This window comes from Anser brachyrhynchus (assembly GCF_964034855.1).
Source record: "Anser brachyrhynchus genome assembly, chromosome: 10".
Taxonomy (NCBI): domain Eukaryota; kingdom Metazoa; phylum Chordata; class Aves; order Anseriformes; family Anatidae; genus Anser; species Anser brachyrhynchus.
In genome coordinates, this window is record NC_137705.1 from 10,877,513 (window position 1) to 10,890,344 (window position 12,832).

Here is a 12,832-nt window from a genome sequence, read left to right on the forward strand (position 1 = left end):
AACAAGTTAGCAGTATGTGTTTCAGAAAGCTTCCGTGTTGGATGTGCTGCTCTGTCAGGGTGTTTTCGTTTTGGTTCCACTCTGGCAAATCTCACATTTAATGATGGATTATTTCCTTCTTTAAGGCAGGGAAAACATGAGAAGCCTGTGCAATCCAGCTCAATGTTACCTTTTCTGTGTCATTTCTACCCTGCACACACTCAGGATGGTGGAAGTTTGCTCCACAGATCATCAGCCCTCTATTTTCTGCTGGAAAATATAGCAGCTTTTTCATATTTGCTAGAATTAATCAGTCTGGAAGGAATTAATATCCTTTTAATTGCCTAACATATTTGGGCTCTGATTCATTCTCGTAGGGTTCCTTCTTTAACAAGTGTGTCAGATGCCTTCAGACAGACACATAATCACTCTCCATGATGTTTGTTGTCTTGTTCTCTGACTGAGTAAATCCAAGCAGTGGCCAAGAGCAGCAGCTGCCATTGCCTGCACTGCTTTCCCCAGGTATTGCTCACAGACTGCACCAAACCAGGTGCAATTACATCACCTTCAGAGGCACGTGGCATTTACTGCTGATGCTGGGAAGCCAGGGAGAACGTTTCCAAAAAAGCAATGAGAAGGAGACCATCACTGGAGCCATCCTGATTTTTTAAGAGTTGTTCCTGCCAGGTGAATAGCACAGCTTCACCATGACATGTGGGATCAGATTTTCTCACCGCTGCTCCTAGAGAGCTTGTAAGTGAATGCAGATTGACCTGTCTTGGGCTAGGTTTGAGGCTGGTATTTCCTGCTGCAGCGAAGGTGGTGTACTGGTTTACCATCTTTTGTCCTCATAGGTGTTGGAGGGAATCTGGTCGCCATCCAGGCCAGCCGTATTTCCACATTCCTGCATTTCTGGAGCATGCCTGGAGTTTTGCCGTACAAGATGAGGCAGAATTGGCCCAACCCATGCACCACATTCTTCTCATCAGGTAGACCTTGAACTCTAGGTGTCCATGTCTCAAGGCCCGTCATCACAGATAGCTCCTTTATCAAGCCTGGTTGGCGCGAAGGACTAGGTGGGTTTCAAAGGCAGAACTCCCTTTCTCCCTGGTGGGGAAGATCCTCAGACAGGCGAGCAACATCTTTGCAGTAGGCAGTTTGAAAAAAAGCTTGTGTGTCTTTGCTCACTAACATGTAAAGAAACTGGTTTTCAGGGAACGCTAAAGAAAGTAACTGAAAAGGAATCTGAGATTTTATCTGATAGAAGGTGATTTTAACCGTGGCCAGCCTAGAGCCATCGCCTGTGGACAGTGGGCTGAATAGTGTTACCTTACTGAAAATTGGTAACTCCTCCACCTTCAGCAGTGGATAAACCTAAACATCATTAAAACTCAGTTTGGGTCTGTTGTCTTTTTAGACTGCAGGCTCACTCGATTTTCCCTGCTAGAATGCGAGTTACTGCTGGAGCAGACTAAAAGCTGGGAAAGTGGGTTGCAGCAAGACAGAGCAGAAGCAGTGGGAGGCAGAGAGCTGCTGAGAAGGAGTGTTTAGAAGATGTAGAGTGAGAGGATCAGCATGGAGCACGTCTTTGGCACAGTTTTCAGTGCCAGACAAAGCTGCTGGGCTCATACTGCAGATGCTCCAGATTGCTGCATGATCTAGAAAAGGCATTAGCAATGTGTTTGGTGGGAGGGGACAGACCCAACTCTACGTACCAGCATTAAAATACACAACCATCTTCTGTTCTTTCCCCACTGTCTGCAGTCGCTGTGATCACTGTCTTTGTCTGTCCTCTGCAGAGGTGAATTCCAAGTCAGCCCGAGTCCTGTTCCTCCTGGTTATCCCAGGGCACCTCGTGTTCCTCTACACCATCCACCTGCTGCAAGGAGGCCACACATCTCTGTCCTTCACCTTTGTGATGTTTTATCTGACCGCTGCTTTGCTGCAGGTAAACCCCAGCTTTTCTTCCAAAAGGAACTTCTTGGATACCACAAAACCAAAACAGTCTCCAAGCTAGACAGGAGTCATGCTAAAGCTCCCAGCAGTGGCCCCCATTTCTGTTCATTTCAGGCGTCCTTCCTACCAAGCAAGCTCGATTTTCTACTCACCCAGTAATATTTCACCCTAATTGCCACCGTGCAGTTTCCCACAGAAGCACAACTGCCACTAAGGACGAGGGAGGGATTAGAATGAGATGAGGAACAAATTACTGTCATCCACAGAGCTGCAGTAGGCAGACACACGTAGCATAGGTACCTCTCACTGTAGGTGGCACCTTTTTTTTTTTTTTTTTTTTTTTTTTTTTTTTACCATATTTGCTCCTTGAGTTTCTAAGCCACAATTATTCCTACTGGTCATCCTAGTAAGGAGCAAGTGAAAGACTATGAACCCCAGCCAGCAAGTTTCCCCACTCATTTTGGAAACCAATTTCATATATCATGATCCCTCTGGATGGGGCCGTATGAGTCAAGAGCGAAGGGAAAACCCAGGCCTGGGAAGCTTGTCGCTGAAAGTAAAGGTTTGGGGTCAGCAACGGGCAGTTCAATCAATTTGTTCTGCCTGTTCCCTTTCAGTGTTTTCACTGCCCTGTAAACTTTGTCGTCTCACTCAGAAATGCATGCATCTGTCACAGACTCACAGAGGCTCTGACTTCACTTGCCCTTTTAAATCAGTAATTCATTAGGTTGTAGGGCGAGGCAGCTGGCTTCTCACTTTGCCTTACAAGCAGCCTTGTGTCCACGGGTGAATTCCTTGCGTGTGTAAACAATCAGTTTTTCTTGACCTTTGCACAACCCGAAGCCCAGCACCACAGCCATAGTTGTAAAGGAAAATATTTATTCTTCTCTTTATGCATCGAGGTAACTCCTCAACCAGAGCCAAGCATGAAAATACACTGAATAAATGAGTGTAAAGAGCAGAATCCCAGCAACGCCACTGACCCCAAAAGACTCCCATGGAGCCCAGCGAAGGAGAATGTGCTCAGCCTGCTTCTTTCTTCTCCTCCATTACAATTTACAAAGAAAACCAGAAAGAATGAGAGGGGGAAGTTCGGTTCAGCTGGAGGAAGCCCAAAGAGAAAGATTAGGGGCCTAGAAAACATGACCTTAGAGGAACAATTGAATGGACTGGGGTTAGCTAGACTAAAGAAGAGAGGCTTGAGAAAAATCTGGTAATAGCCTTTAAACTACCGAGTTTCTGTGGGGAGGGACAGAATAACGTTTTCTCTGTGGTCACTAGGAATGAAACAAGAAATCCTGGGTTTCAAATGGAAAAAGACAGATTTATGTTAGACCTTGGAGAAAAGAAGAACAGTCAAAAAAAAAAAAAGCCGTGGGGCTGATTGCTTACAGTGTGGCATCTCCATCTTTGGGGGTGGTTTAGCATACATTTAAACACTGTCAGGAAAGATGGGGACATATTTCACCCTGCATTGAGGCAGAGGGATGGACTGTATAAAACTCTCAAGTTTCTATCCAGCTTTAATTTCTGTGATTCTGCTGTTTAATTTGCTTCCTCCACCTCCCTCTCCCTGCACCCAGCTTGCATTTTGCACCTTTGGAAATGCTGCCTCTCTCTTTGGTTCCTGTTGTGCTGTGGTCCCCTATGGAGGGACTGCAGATGCGGAGTGCAAATTCTCCCTCCTTAATTCAGTTAACCACACGGTCTTTAATCTTTAAGAGAAGTATTTTCTCCTCCATCTGTTTATCAGAGGCAGGAGCAAAATAGGAATTAAAAGATTCAACAAAGATTTTAAAATTGTTGAGATGAAAAAAATAATTTTTTTTTTTTTAACGTGTCAGTGCTGCTTGGGATAACTTTGATGTAAAAACTGCCTCAAACTCTAGTTGCCCACTGAGACTTTTGGGAAAAACAAAGTAGACGAGATTTGAATTTCTGATGGAAAGAAGAAGGATGAGGAGAAAAAAATCTGGTTGCAAACTTACGCATTGGGGCTGCCTGCATATCCGCAGCAACCCTGTTTCTGCTGAAGTGAATGGGAGCTGAGGGAGGGTGTGTGTTGCCTTCTTGCTGCATCACAGCAGGGCCTGTCTTGCCTCTCCAGGTGGGAATCCTGCTCTACGTGGCCGACCTAATTGTGCGCCTGATGTGGAGGAAGGCGCTGGATCCAGATAATTTCTCTATCCCCTACCTCACTGCCCTGGGGGATCTCCTGGGCACTGGATTCCTCGCCGCCTGTTTCCGCCTGGCTTGGCTCGTCCACGGCGCAGACATGACCCTGGGGAACTGAGATGACATGCGCTGCTCCACATCACTCGTTCGACACGGTGCTTTCCTCCGTGACAGTGGGGTGCTTGGCGATGAGCGCTGGGTCACCCGGCTGGGTTGGGCCTCCCCTGCTGCCCCCGCCGCCCTGCCTCTCCTCCCCGTCGTGCCTTACAGCTGGGCTCGCCCACCCGGAGGAATTAGCACCCACAGACTTGCGCCGTCGCATCTGAGTAAGCCGGGTTTAGGCAGTGCCTGCTGCTCACACCCGCACCCGGCCAACGTGGCACTAAGGAGCTTTTGGGCTATATTGTATTGAACGAACGTTTCGGTCGGCTTCAGTCCCTAGAACCAACACAGCCTGCAAGGCGGCTCCAAAGCCTGCTGAGATCGCTGCGTCTGATCCTGCAGGTGTCACAACATCTCTGTCCAGCTCTGACTTGCCATCCAGGAAAATATTGTATTCGCCCCCTTTCCCTGGAGGAGGAGAGCATCCGGGTCTTTAAACTCATCTCCTCTCTGTCGCTCAGATGCTCAGGGTCTGACGCAGTGAGTGTCTCGCTGGCTTGCGCCCAGCAGGAGGTTATCTAGGGATACCACCTACCTAAGCCAGCAGCGTTGCTGTTGTCTGACCAACGAGCTGGATTGAGTGCATTTTGGGGGTAGGAGGGCTGGTTTTGTTTTTACGGTTTATGAAATGTCCAGTAGTTACAACGTTTATAGAAACACACACAAATAAAGTGGTTAAAAAAATGGAATGCTGTGGATTTGAGGATGTTTTTTCTTGCCATGGGTCTGCCTGCTAGGAGACAGTCGCCTTGTTTGAGGACCCACCAGCTCTTCAACATCTGGATTTGAGCTGCGTTGGGTGCCTGCTGGCCTGGGGCATTTTCTTTGCTCCTGGTGCTGCTGTGGGGCTGGGGTTCTGCACAGGGTTGACGGTGGCTGAGGGTCCCTAATGGCAAAAGCTGTTCATTGCTGGGAGATCGGGTGTGGGGAGAAGCACTCTCTGGACAAAACCAAGCTGTTGTTCCCCTCCTTTCCCAGCCTCTCTTCCTTTTTTAGATTTGAAGGGTAAGTAACCCCACACCAACTGAGCTGGGGAGCATGTGTGCACCAGCTTCGTGGTGGGGACGTGACAGCATTTGGGGCACCCTCTCCACCACCTTGGGCCTCGCTGTTTTATCTCTTGCTGCAGCCCAGGCACTGTCAGCCCTGAGCACCTGCGATAACTGCAGCAGCAGCGGTGGCTGTGGGGGCTTGCACGGAAAACAAAGCAAGCGTCTGATTGCCAGTCCCAGTTTGAGGGAGCTGCACTAAAAGATACATACATATTTTAATAACTTGAGCTGAGCGTTTTATTTTGTGCACTTTTATTAGTGCCAATTTGGCACTGGCTTGAGCAGTCCTGGCAAATAACTCCTCCTGCCCCAGCACCAGCTTTTCTCTTCCCCACCTTGTTGCATGTCCCTGCTGCCTCAGAGAGGTGCTTTCCTGCACAGTCACCTCCCAGTCACCTCCTCCAGCACCAATTCCCAGAGCCCAACACACGGCTGCTCCTCTGCCACACGGCTCCAACAAAGCCGTGGCACGGGTGCGTCCCTTCTTCGGGGGATTTCTGGGCAGAGCTCGGCTTGTTGTGGTTGTAACTGTTGACAGAGGACACGAATGGGAACACGTAATGGAGGCCATCTGTGTCCTACTTGTGCTGCCCAGCCGGGACGGGTTGACCTGCACTGCACCTTGTCCGGGCCAGGCTTGGGCCCCCTGTCACAGGAGGTGCTGGGGTGCGAGTGATGTCTGGGTGTCACGAGGGTCCCCGAGAGACTCGCTGTCCTCGGGGGACCACTCGGTGGGCAGCCAAGCATCAGCCTCCTGCCTGTGCACTTAGTGCGGGGAGCGCTTAAGACTGAAAATTGCTTCCAGGCTCAAGAGAAATGATATAACCAAAGGAAATGGTTTCAATAAAGGGATTTTTTTTTTTTTTAATTCAGGGGCAGCGAAAGGCTAGCTCTTTGGCTATTCAGCCTGTTTACTCTTTTTCCTTCCTCCTTTTCTTTCTTTCCCTGTGCAAATGAGAAAGGGCTCTTACTAACAAAGGCTATACGTAACCCAGCTGCTAGTTGCTCCCCAGTAAACTAAATTTCAGGTTCATGCCCATGTTTTGGAAGGGTGCTGGGGTTGGGAGGAGCTGGGTGCCTGTCCTGGTGCTGGGGTGGCCTTGGGGAGATCCTGGCGGTGCTGGGGAGGAAGGTTGGGTGTCCTTTGCCAGACAGGGTCTGTCACCTGCCGTAGGGTCTCGAGAAGAGCAGGGGTTTGCTTTCAGGGGCAGTCAAAGGATTTATCTGCCTCTCCCCAGCTTCCATACGCTGCCTCCATCCTAGTACAGTATTTTTCCAGAAAAACTACTTTGTTTGAGACACTGCATCCTCACCAGGGACAAGTGAAGTGCCAGCCAGCAAACAAGCAAGCCTGAAAAGCCTCCTTCAAGCGAGACACCACTTCCAAGACATACTTGAAAACATTTTTTTCCCCTTCAATGGAGGTCTATTTAATCCTCCAGCTGGTAAACAACCCAATCTGCGGTGCACAGCGAGCTCGGGAAGGAAAGCTCCCCATCACTGAAGCTCGGTTGTGTTGCGCTGGATGCAGAAATGCGATGATTTCAGATGGGTCACCAGGGACAGGGCTGGCAGCTCCGCAGCACGAAGCATCCCAGCATGGGCAGCGCGCCCGCCGCATGCTGAAGGCCGGAGCAAGCTGTGAAGGGAGCGGTGTGCAGAGGACGGGGCTGGCTCTGTTAGCTGCTGAGCCACATTTGCCTGAAAGCTCAACATTGTGGGAAGGGAAGGGGCTCCTCTTGTATGGGGAGGGAGTCTCGTGTGTGCGTATGTGTGTAGGTATCACATATACACACACACACGTAAACACATAAATCAATGCCTATTAAATACTACAATCAGATACAAATATAATTGCTCTATTAAACATTATAGTATAATCACATATGCTAATTATTTTTGTAACAGATTTTATATACATACTTATTACATGTGTATTAACATATAACTATTAAAAGTATTTGCAATAACTATTATACATTATAATATAATCATTATTTACACTGCATATGTATGCATGTCCACACACACACATAAAAGTGATGCTGTTCTTATTTTCTCTTGCATCCCTGGGGCTCTGAGAGCTCCACAGCAGCTCCCAAGCATTACTTCGAACCCTAGGGCCAAGCTGGCTCCCTCGGGGCTGCTTGTCCCCAAGCCCTGCAGCCTGTTTAAGGCCAGGGCTGGCAGGGTGGGTGATCCTACTGAGCTCCTCGCTAAGCACTGCTGGGGAGTACTCGCCCCATCTATGAGAGGGGTACTCTGTGACCCAGGGGTCTGAACACTGCTTCGTATGGCAACAGATGTGGTGTGTTGGTTTTTTTTTTCTAAAAAAAATATTATTTTTAATAGGCACTTGATGGGGAGGTGGAGGGGAAGGGAGGGTTTAAATTGAGTTTGCAAGGTTATTCCTTGCCCGAGGCCAAGCCGTGTGCAATTATTGCATATCACTTGGATTTTTCCGTTTGTCTTCGAGCTCCCGTTGCTGAGCCGGGGTGACCTTGGCAGCACCGGCTGCTGCTGTCCCCCGGCCTCCTGCTTCTCCGGCCCAAACCCTCTGGGGCCACCAGGCTGGGTGAGGAGCTGCTCCTGGCTCCCTGCCTGCCAGCAGCCGAGCTTCTTCGTAACGATGTAGGTGGCTAATTGCAGCCATGCTCGCTCGGGCACCTCTGCCCCTTTTGGCAGGGTCATCGCTGCTGGGAGGGCCCCGCGGTGTCACCTGGCTGCTGTAACACCTGGTGGTGTGTGGTCACACAGGTCGGCCACTGCGAACCCCTGTGTCACGGAGACCCTTCCATTTGGGACCCCAGTGGGGCTCCTGGCCTTCATCACCCGACCATCGCCTTCCTCCTGGATACTCTCCCTGCTCGCAGCAGCGGGGTCCCCGCAGGGCGGGGGGCGTGATGCTCAGCCCCCGTGCAGCCCCGTGCGTTTTGAGGTGCCACCACGTTCCCATCCTGAGGCAGAGGAGCAAACAGAAATCCAACTCCATTTTCGAGGTGGCCTCGATTCCCTTGATGCTTTCTCCTCCGGCAAGAGGAAGGGATGCGGTGGAACAGCTGGAAAACAAAACAAAACAAAACCGAAAAACCAGTCCGGCAGGCCTGCAGTTGTGCCCCGCTGTCGCACGGTGTCCCCCGAGCTCCACGCCGGCCCCGGGCTGCAGGCCGCAGGGTGGCCATGTTCGGGGGGCAGGCCGCGCTTCCGAAGGGTGCCTCTGGGCAGGGGGAAGGCCGAGGATCTGACCTGAATGTATTGGGTGGTGGTGGTTTTTTTTTTTTTCTCTAGAAAAAGCCCGAAGGTGGGTGTGCCCAAATGTGTGACCCAAATGATGGCGCGTTGCTGGCCGCCTCTGCCACCACCTTCAGGACACCACCATCGCACAAAGCTGTGTCAGACCCTCGTTGTCACACCAGAGAGCCCAAAGGGGCTCCCAAACAGCCAGTCTGAACACCTGTGGGCAGCAAGAGACAGTCTGTGTGTCTGTCCTTGCTGCTGCCTGTCTGTCCCTGCCGCTGTGTGCCCACCCTTGCCGCTCACCGTGCCATCAGCTTTTAAGAGCTACCTGCAAGGAACGGTATTTCGGAAAAGAAATCCATCTAAAAATCCATCCCTTTATGACTCTGCATCTGACTCCAAGTTATGATTCATGACCAAAAGCAAAGAAGAGAGCTTGTGGTGACTTGAACAATGGTTTTTTTTTTTTTTTCCCAAGCACAGGCAAGTGCTAACCGGGGAACGTGAGACTCCTGAGAAAACAGGAGGAAGTCACTCCGAGCCTGAATGCTGCAGACGAAATTTGTTGCATCATATCAGCTGTTTCTGTGCTTTGACTTTCAGCCAGCCAGAGAGATACTAAGGTAGCACGAGAAAGGCCGTTTCTCCGAGAGCTCCAACCCGCGTTGGGAGAATCGGTCAGGCTGCCAGGATCACCAGCAATTTTATTTACTTTTCTTTTTCAGTGCTTTGCTAAACCCACTGTCCAAACAGCGTAACCAAGGAGGGAATGTCAGCAGAAAGGGACAGATCAGAGGCGAAGAGCAAAAAAGGTTAAGACGTAGCAGCCGAAAGTTGTTAGATGAAAACATTATTTTTTAAAACAGTCTGAGCACACTGGGGTTTTATAAAACCTCCCATTGTATTGCACTAATAAGTCAAGTGCTCGCAGCTGAGCCAGCAGACACACTCTACAGCAAATTCTATTACCGGCGTGTTTATTTACAAAGGCAGCCACTGAGCCAAAGCTAAACAGAAAAGAGGAAAGACTGAAATATGGTTTTAAAGAAATACAGCTCTTTGGACTGCTTGAATTTAAAGCCTTAGGACGGTGTCTGTCATTTTCTTTTGTGTCCTCCCCATTTCTTCTTCAAAAAAATGAATTGTCCAAAGCCAGCCAACCAGAGGGGAATTTTCCTCTAGGTGTCTCTGTCCCCATTCTTAATTCTCTATTTTTTCTGATGCACACGCGCACACTCTCACAACTAAGCAGGCACACATAGACACGCTTCTTCTCCAGCCCTCCCAGTGCGGTATCACCTTTACCTCACCATTGCTCTCCCCTGCCCCAGCACAGCGCTCCTCGAGGCCCTTCCCAACCCCGGTCTGCCCCAGTGCTGCTCCGAAGGATGATTTTCCTCCATCCCTGGTGCAACGCAGCCACCCCTGGCACCAGGCTCTGGCTGCGGGAGCCCATGCCAGCTGCAAACGTGCTCCTCTCTCTCTGTTCACAGTATTTTTCACATTCCAGCCAAGAGCACGTGAAGAGGAAGAACAAAAAAGCCCTCCAGGCTTTGTCAGAGAGAAACACTGCTGCACTCCTTGGAGGTGGGGGACAGTGTGGGAAGCTGGTGTGGAGGGAGAAGAACAAGGCAAAAAAAAAAGAAGGTGGGAGCAATTAGAAACAAATGGAAAAACTTACATTAAATTATTGCTTTATTTCTGGTCCTATGCAAGTCTCTGACACACGCCATCCTGTCCCCCAAGACCATGCCCAGTGAGGAGGAGAAAGACCCAAAGGGATCCTGCCCAAAAAAAGAGCCTTCCCAAAACTGGACATACAGAGGAGTTAAAAGTCCCCAGACAAGGCACGCCCTCAAAGCCAGCAGCCTCCTGTCCCCCGCAACATCTCCTGTTGGAGATGAAAGGGAAGGAAAGCTCCAGCCCCAGTGTTTTGTGAGGCCTCCTCCTTCCAGACCCTGCCTGAATGAGGCATCAGGATGTGGAGCAGACCGTAACGGAGAGGGCACGGCAAGAAGTGAACCACGAGATGAGCTCAGGGTGGGAGGAGAAGATTTGTGGTAAAACGAGAGTTACCCAGCTCTCTCCCACCTCTCCCCCCCAGCCCCTGCCTCATCGGATGCGGAGGTAAGAGGGGATGGAGTAATTGAAGAGCAAGTAGTCCATTTTGTATAAATTAAAGAGCCTCCTCTGGTAGAAGGGGCTAATGTCCTGGAAGAACTGGGCTGTCATGTCGTCCGTTGTCCTGGTGGTCTTGGACGAGGATGGGAACTTGACGCTCGTGTCGGCCCCCACCAGCTGGAGGATGTAATTGGCATCTTCAACCAAGGTCTCGTACTTGCCCACCACGTCGTAGTGGACAATGCAGGGGTGGCAGAGCGAGTGCACCCGCTCCCAGTGCTCGTTGAAGGGCTCCTCCCGCTGCGTCCGTGGATCCAGCAGGTAGTAGACGAACTCCTCGAAGCGCACGTCGTCCCCGCGCTCCAGCGCCCTGTCGCTGGGCTCCTGCCGGTGCCGCCGGATGATCTTGGTCCCGTAGCGCTTGTGGAAGGCCGTGTTGTAGCTGCGGGTGAACTTGTTGCGGTACGCCGAGACCAGGCGCTCGAAGGGCTCCCGCACGAAGATGAACTTGAGGTAGCTGCGCAGGCGGTGGTTGATCTCGGGGATGCTGTATTCGGAGAGGGTGCGCAGGTTGGACGAGACGTGGGCCTCGTTGGCGGGGATTTCCAAAGGGTCCCGGTACTTGCCTTGCCCCGTCAGGACCATCATCACCCGCTTCCAGTTAGTGCAGGCCACTTTGGGCACGTAGCAGTAGAGCAGCCCGTGCGTGTCATCCACCACCAAGTGCCGCAAGTCATCCGGCCGCAGGAGACGCCGCTTGCGGGTGTAACGGCTGCAGACGTTGCTCAACAGCTCGCGTCTCTGCTGGTGAACTGCCTGCAGCGATGACTGCTCCAACTGGGGAGGAAAAAAAGCAATGGTCACCAGCTCACCCAAAATGACAGGAATCTACGTAGAACGTCAGGCCCACAACTGCTCCCATCACTTCCCCTTCCCTGTTTTTTTGGAGGGGACTTCCAAGGGATTTCCATGGGCTTTTGGGGGACATTACTGACTTTGAACTCAACTTGCTTTGGTGTATTTAATGCTTGGACGTGCTGGGGGCAAAAGAGAGAACAACATGTAATGAGAAGCAAGATGAGGAGACAAATCAAGGGGTGAGAAAAGATCAGGAGTGCAGAAAGGGGCATGAAGCGAGTCATGTTACAGCCTCTCCCCACACTGGCTAATGAAGCTCTCTTACACCAGTCTGGGGACGTTCATGGGCCCCAGCTGAAATCCCCTTGCACTCTGGAGGCGTGTCCTTTCCTGTCCAGGTTTTCGTCAGAAACTCCAAAAATGTCAATAAAACATCTGGGGAAGGAAGCCATTTCCAGGAACTCAGAAGAGGAAGTCGTCTCCTCCTGCCTGCTCCCTCTGCCTTTTACAAGCCGAGGCTGGGAGATTTCATGCTCAGCCCCAAGGCCAGCTCTGGGAGCCTCCCAAAAGCCTCGTCTTGGCCACAGCCGCTAACGGTCTCACCATCCGTTTCTAACCCAGGGTGGCTCTGACCCCCTGGAGCAGTTGCTTTAATGCCATGCAATGACCCTGTGTTGCAAGACAATGGTGGCTTCCACTCTGGGTCACGCAGGCGTCACACAGCCCCATGGCACTGTCCCTGCAGCCGCTGCGTCCCACTTGTGGCCACCACAAGATGAAGGGCAAAAGGCAGGCCACCTCCTTGGTGTCCCCATCCTCGCTGCTGACAGCTGTCATTGCTTTTGGGAGGCCCCAGAGCGTGGGCGAGGCAGCACTGCGTAGCCAGGGCTTTGTAAAGCTCCTGCCAGGAGCTGGGACGCTGAAGGAAACTGCCTGCACCATGCGTGATCCAGCAGAGCCCTCACCTTCAGGGTGGCACTAACACCTGGGCGAAAAGCTCCTCCTGCAAAGGACGAGCCAACGGACTCTACCTGCCTCTGAGAGATGATTTTGGCATTGTTGGCAACTTGGATATGAGGAACACTGGATCTAGGAAGGCAATGATCATAGCTGAAGAGGTGTTTTCATGGTACAACTTGCTACAGAGCCAAACTTTTTGGAAGAAAATTCTCTTGCTGGGTTTTGTTTGGAGGCTGCCCTCCACCTTTTAAAAATGGAAATGCTTTTTGCAAGTGCTAAAAAAAAAACCCAGACATTTAAAATGATGGTTTTTTTTTTTTTCAGGTGTTTTT

At 50.9% G+C, this 12,832-nt stretch overlaps 2 protein-coding genes across 15 annotated transcripts in view; one reads left to right on the forward strand and one right to left on the reverse strand.

Annotated features, from left to right (window-relative positions):
* Nucleotides 1-5,105, forward strand: part of SLC41A3 (solute carrier family 41 member 3) — a 146,001-nt gene extending 140,896 nt beyond the window's left edge. For 7 of the 11 annotated variants that reach the window (XM_080605946.1, XM_080605939.1, XM_080605942.1 and 4 more), the window contains 3 exons: nt 834-968; nt 1,779-1,927; nt 4,043-4,985. In XM_080605946.1, the coding sequence (XP_080462072.1) occupies nt 834-968; nt 1,779-1,927; nt 4,043-4,228 (470 nt within the window). In that variant the 3' untranslated portion in view covers nt 4,229-4,985. The other 4 variants (XR_013955509.1, XM_080605937.1, XM_080605940.1 and 1 more) reach the window with 4 other exon arrangements.
* Nucleotides 5,106-10,238: 5,133 nt separating this feature from the next.
* The window catches only part of CHST13 (carbohydrate sulfotransferase 13), a 53,368-nt gene continuing 50,774 nt past the window's right edge, over nt 10,239-12,832 (reverse strand). For all 4 annotated transcript variants that reach the window (XM_080605952.1, XM_080605955.1, XM_080605953.1 and 1 more), the window contains one exon: nt 10,239-11,519. In XM_080605952.1, coding sequence (XP_080462078.1) covers nt 10,674-11,519 — 846 coding nt within the window. In that variant the 3' untranslated portion in view covers nt 10,239-10,673. The remainder of the gene's footprint in view (nt 11,520-12,832) is intronic.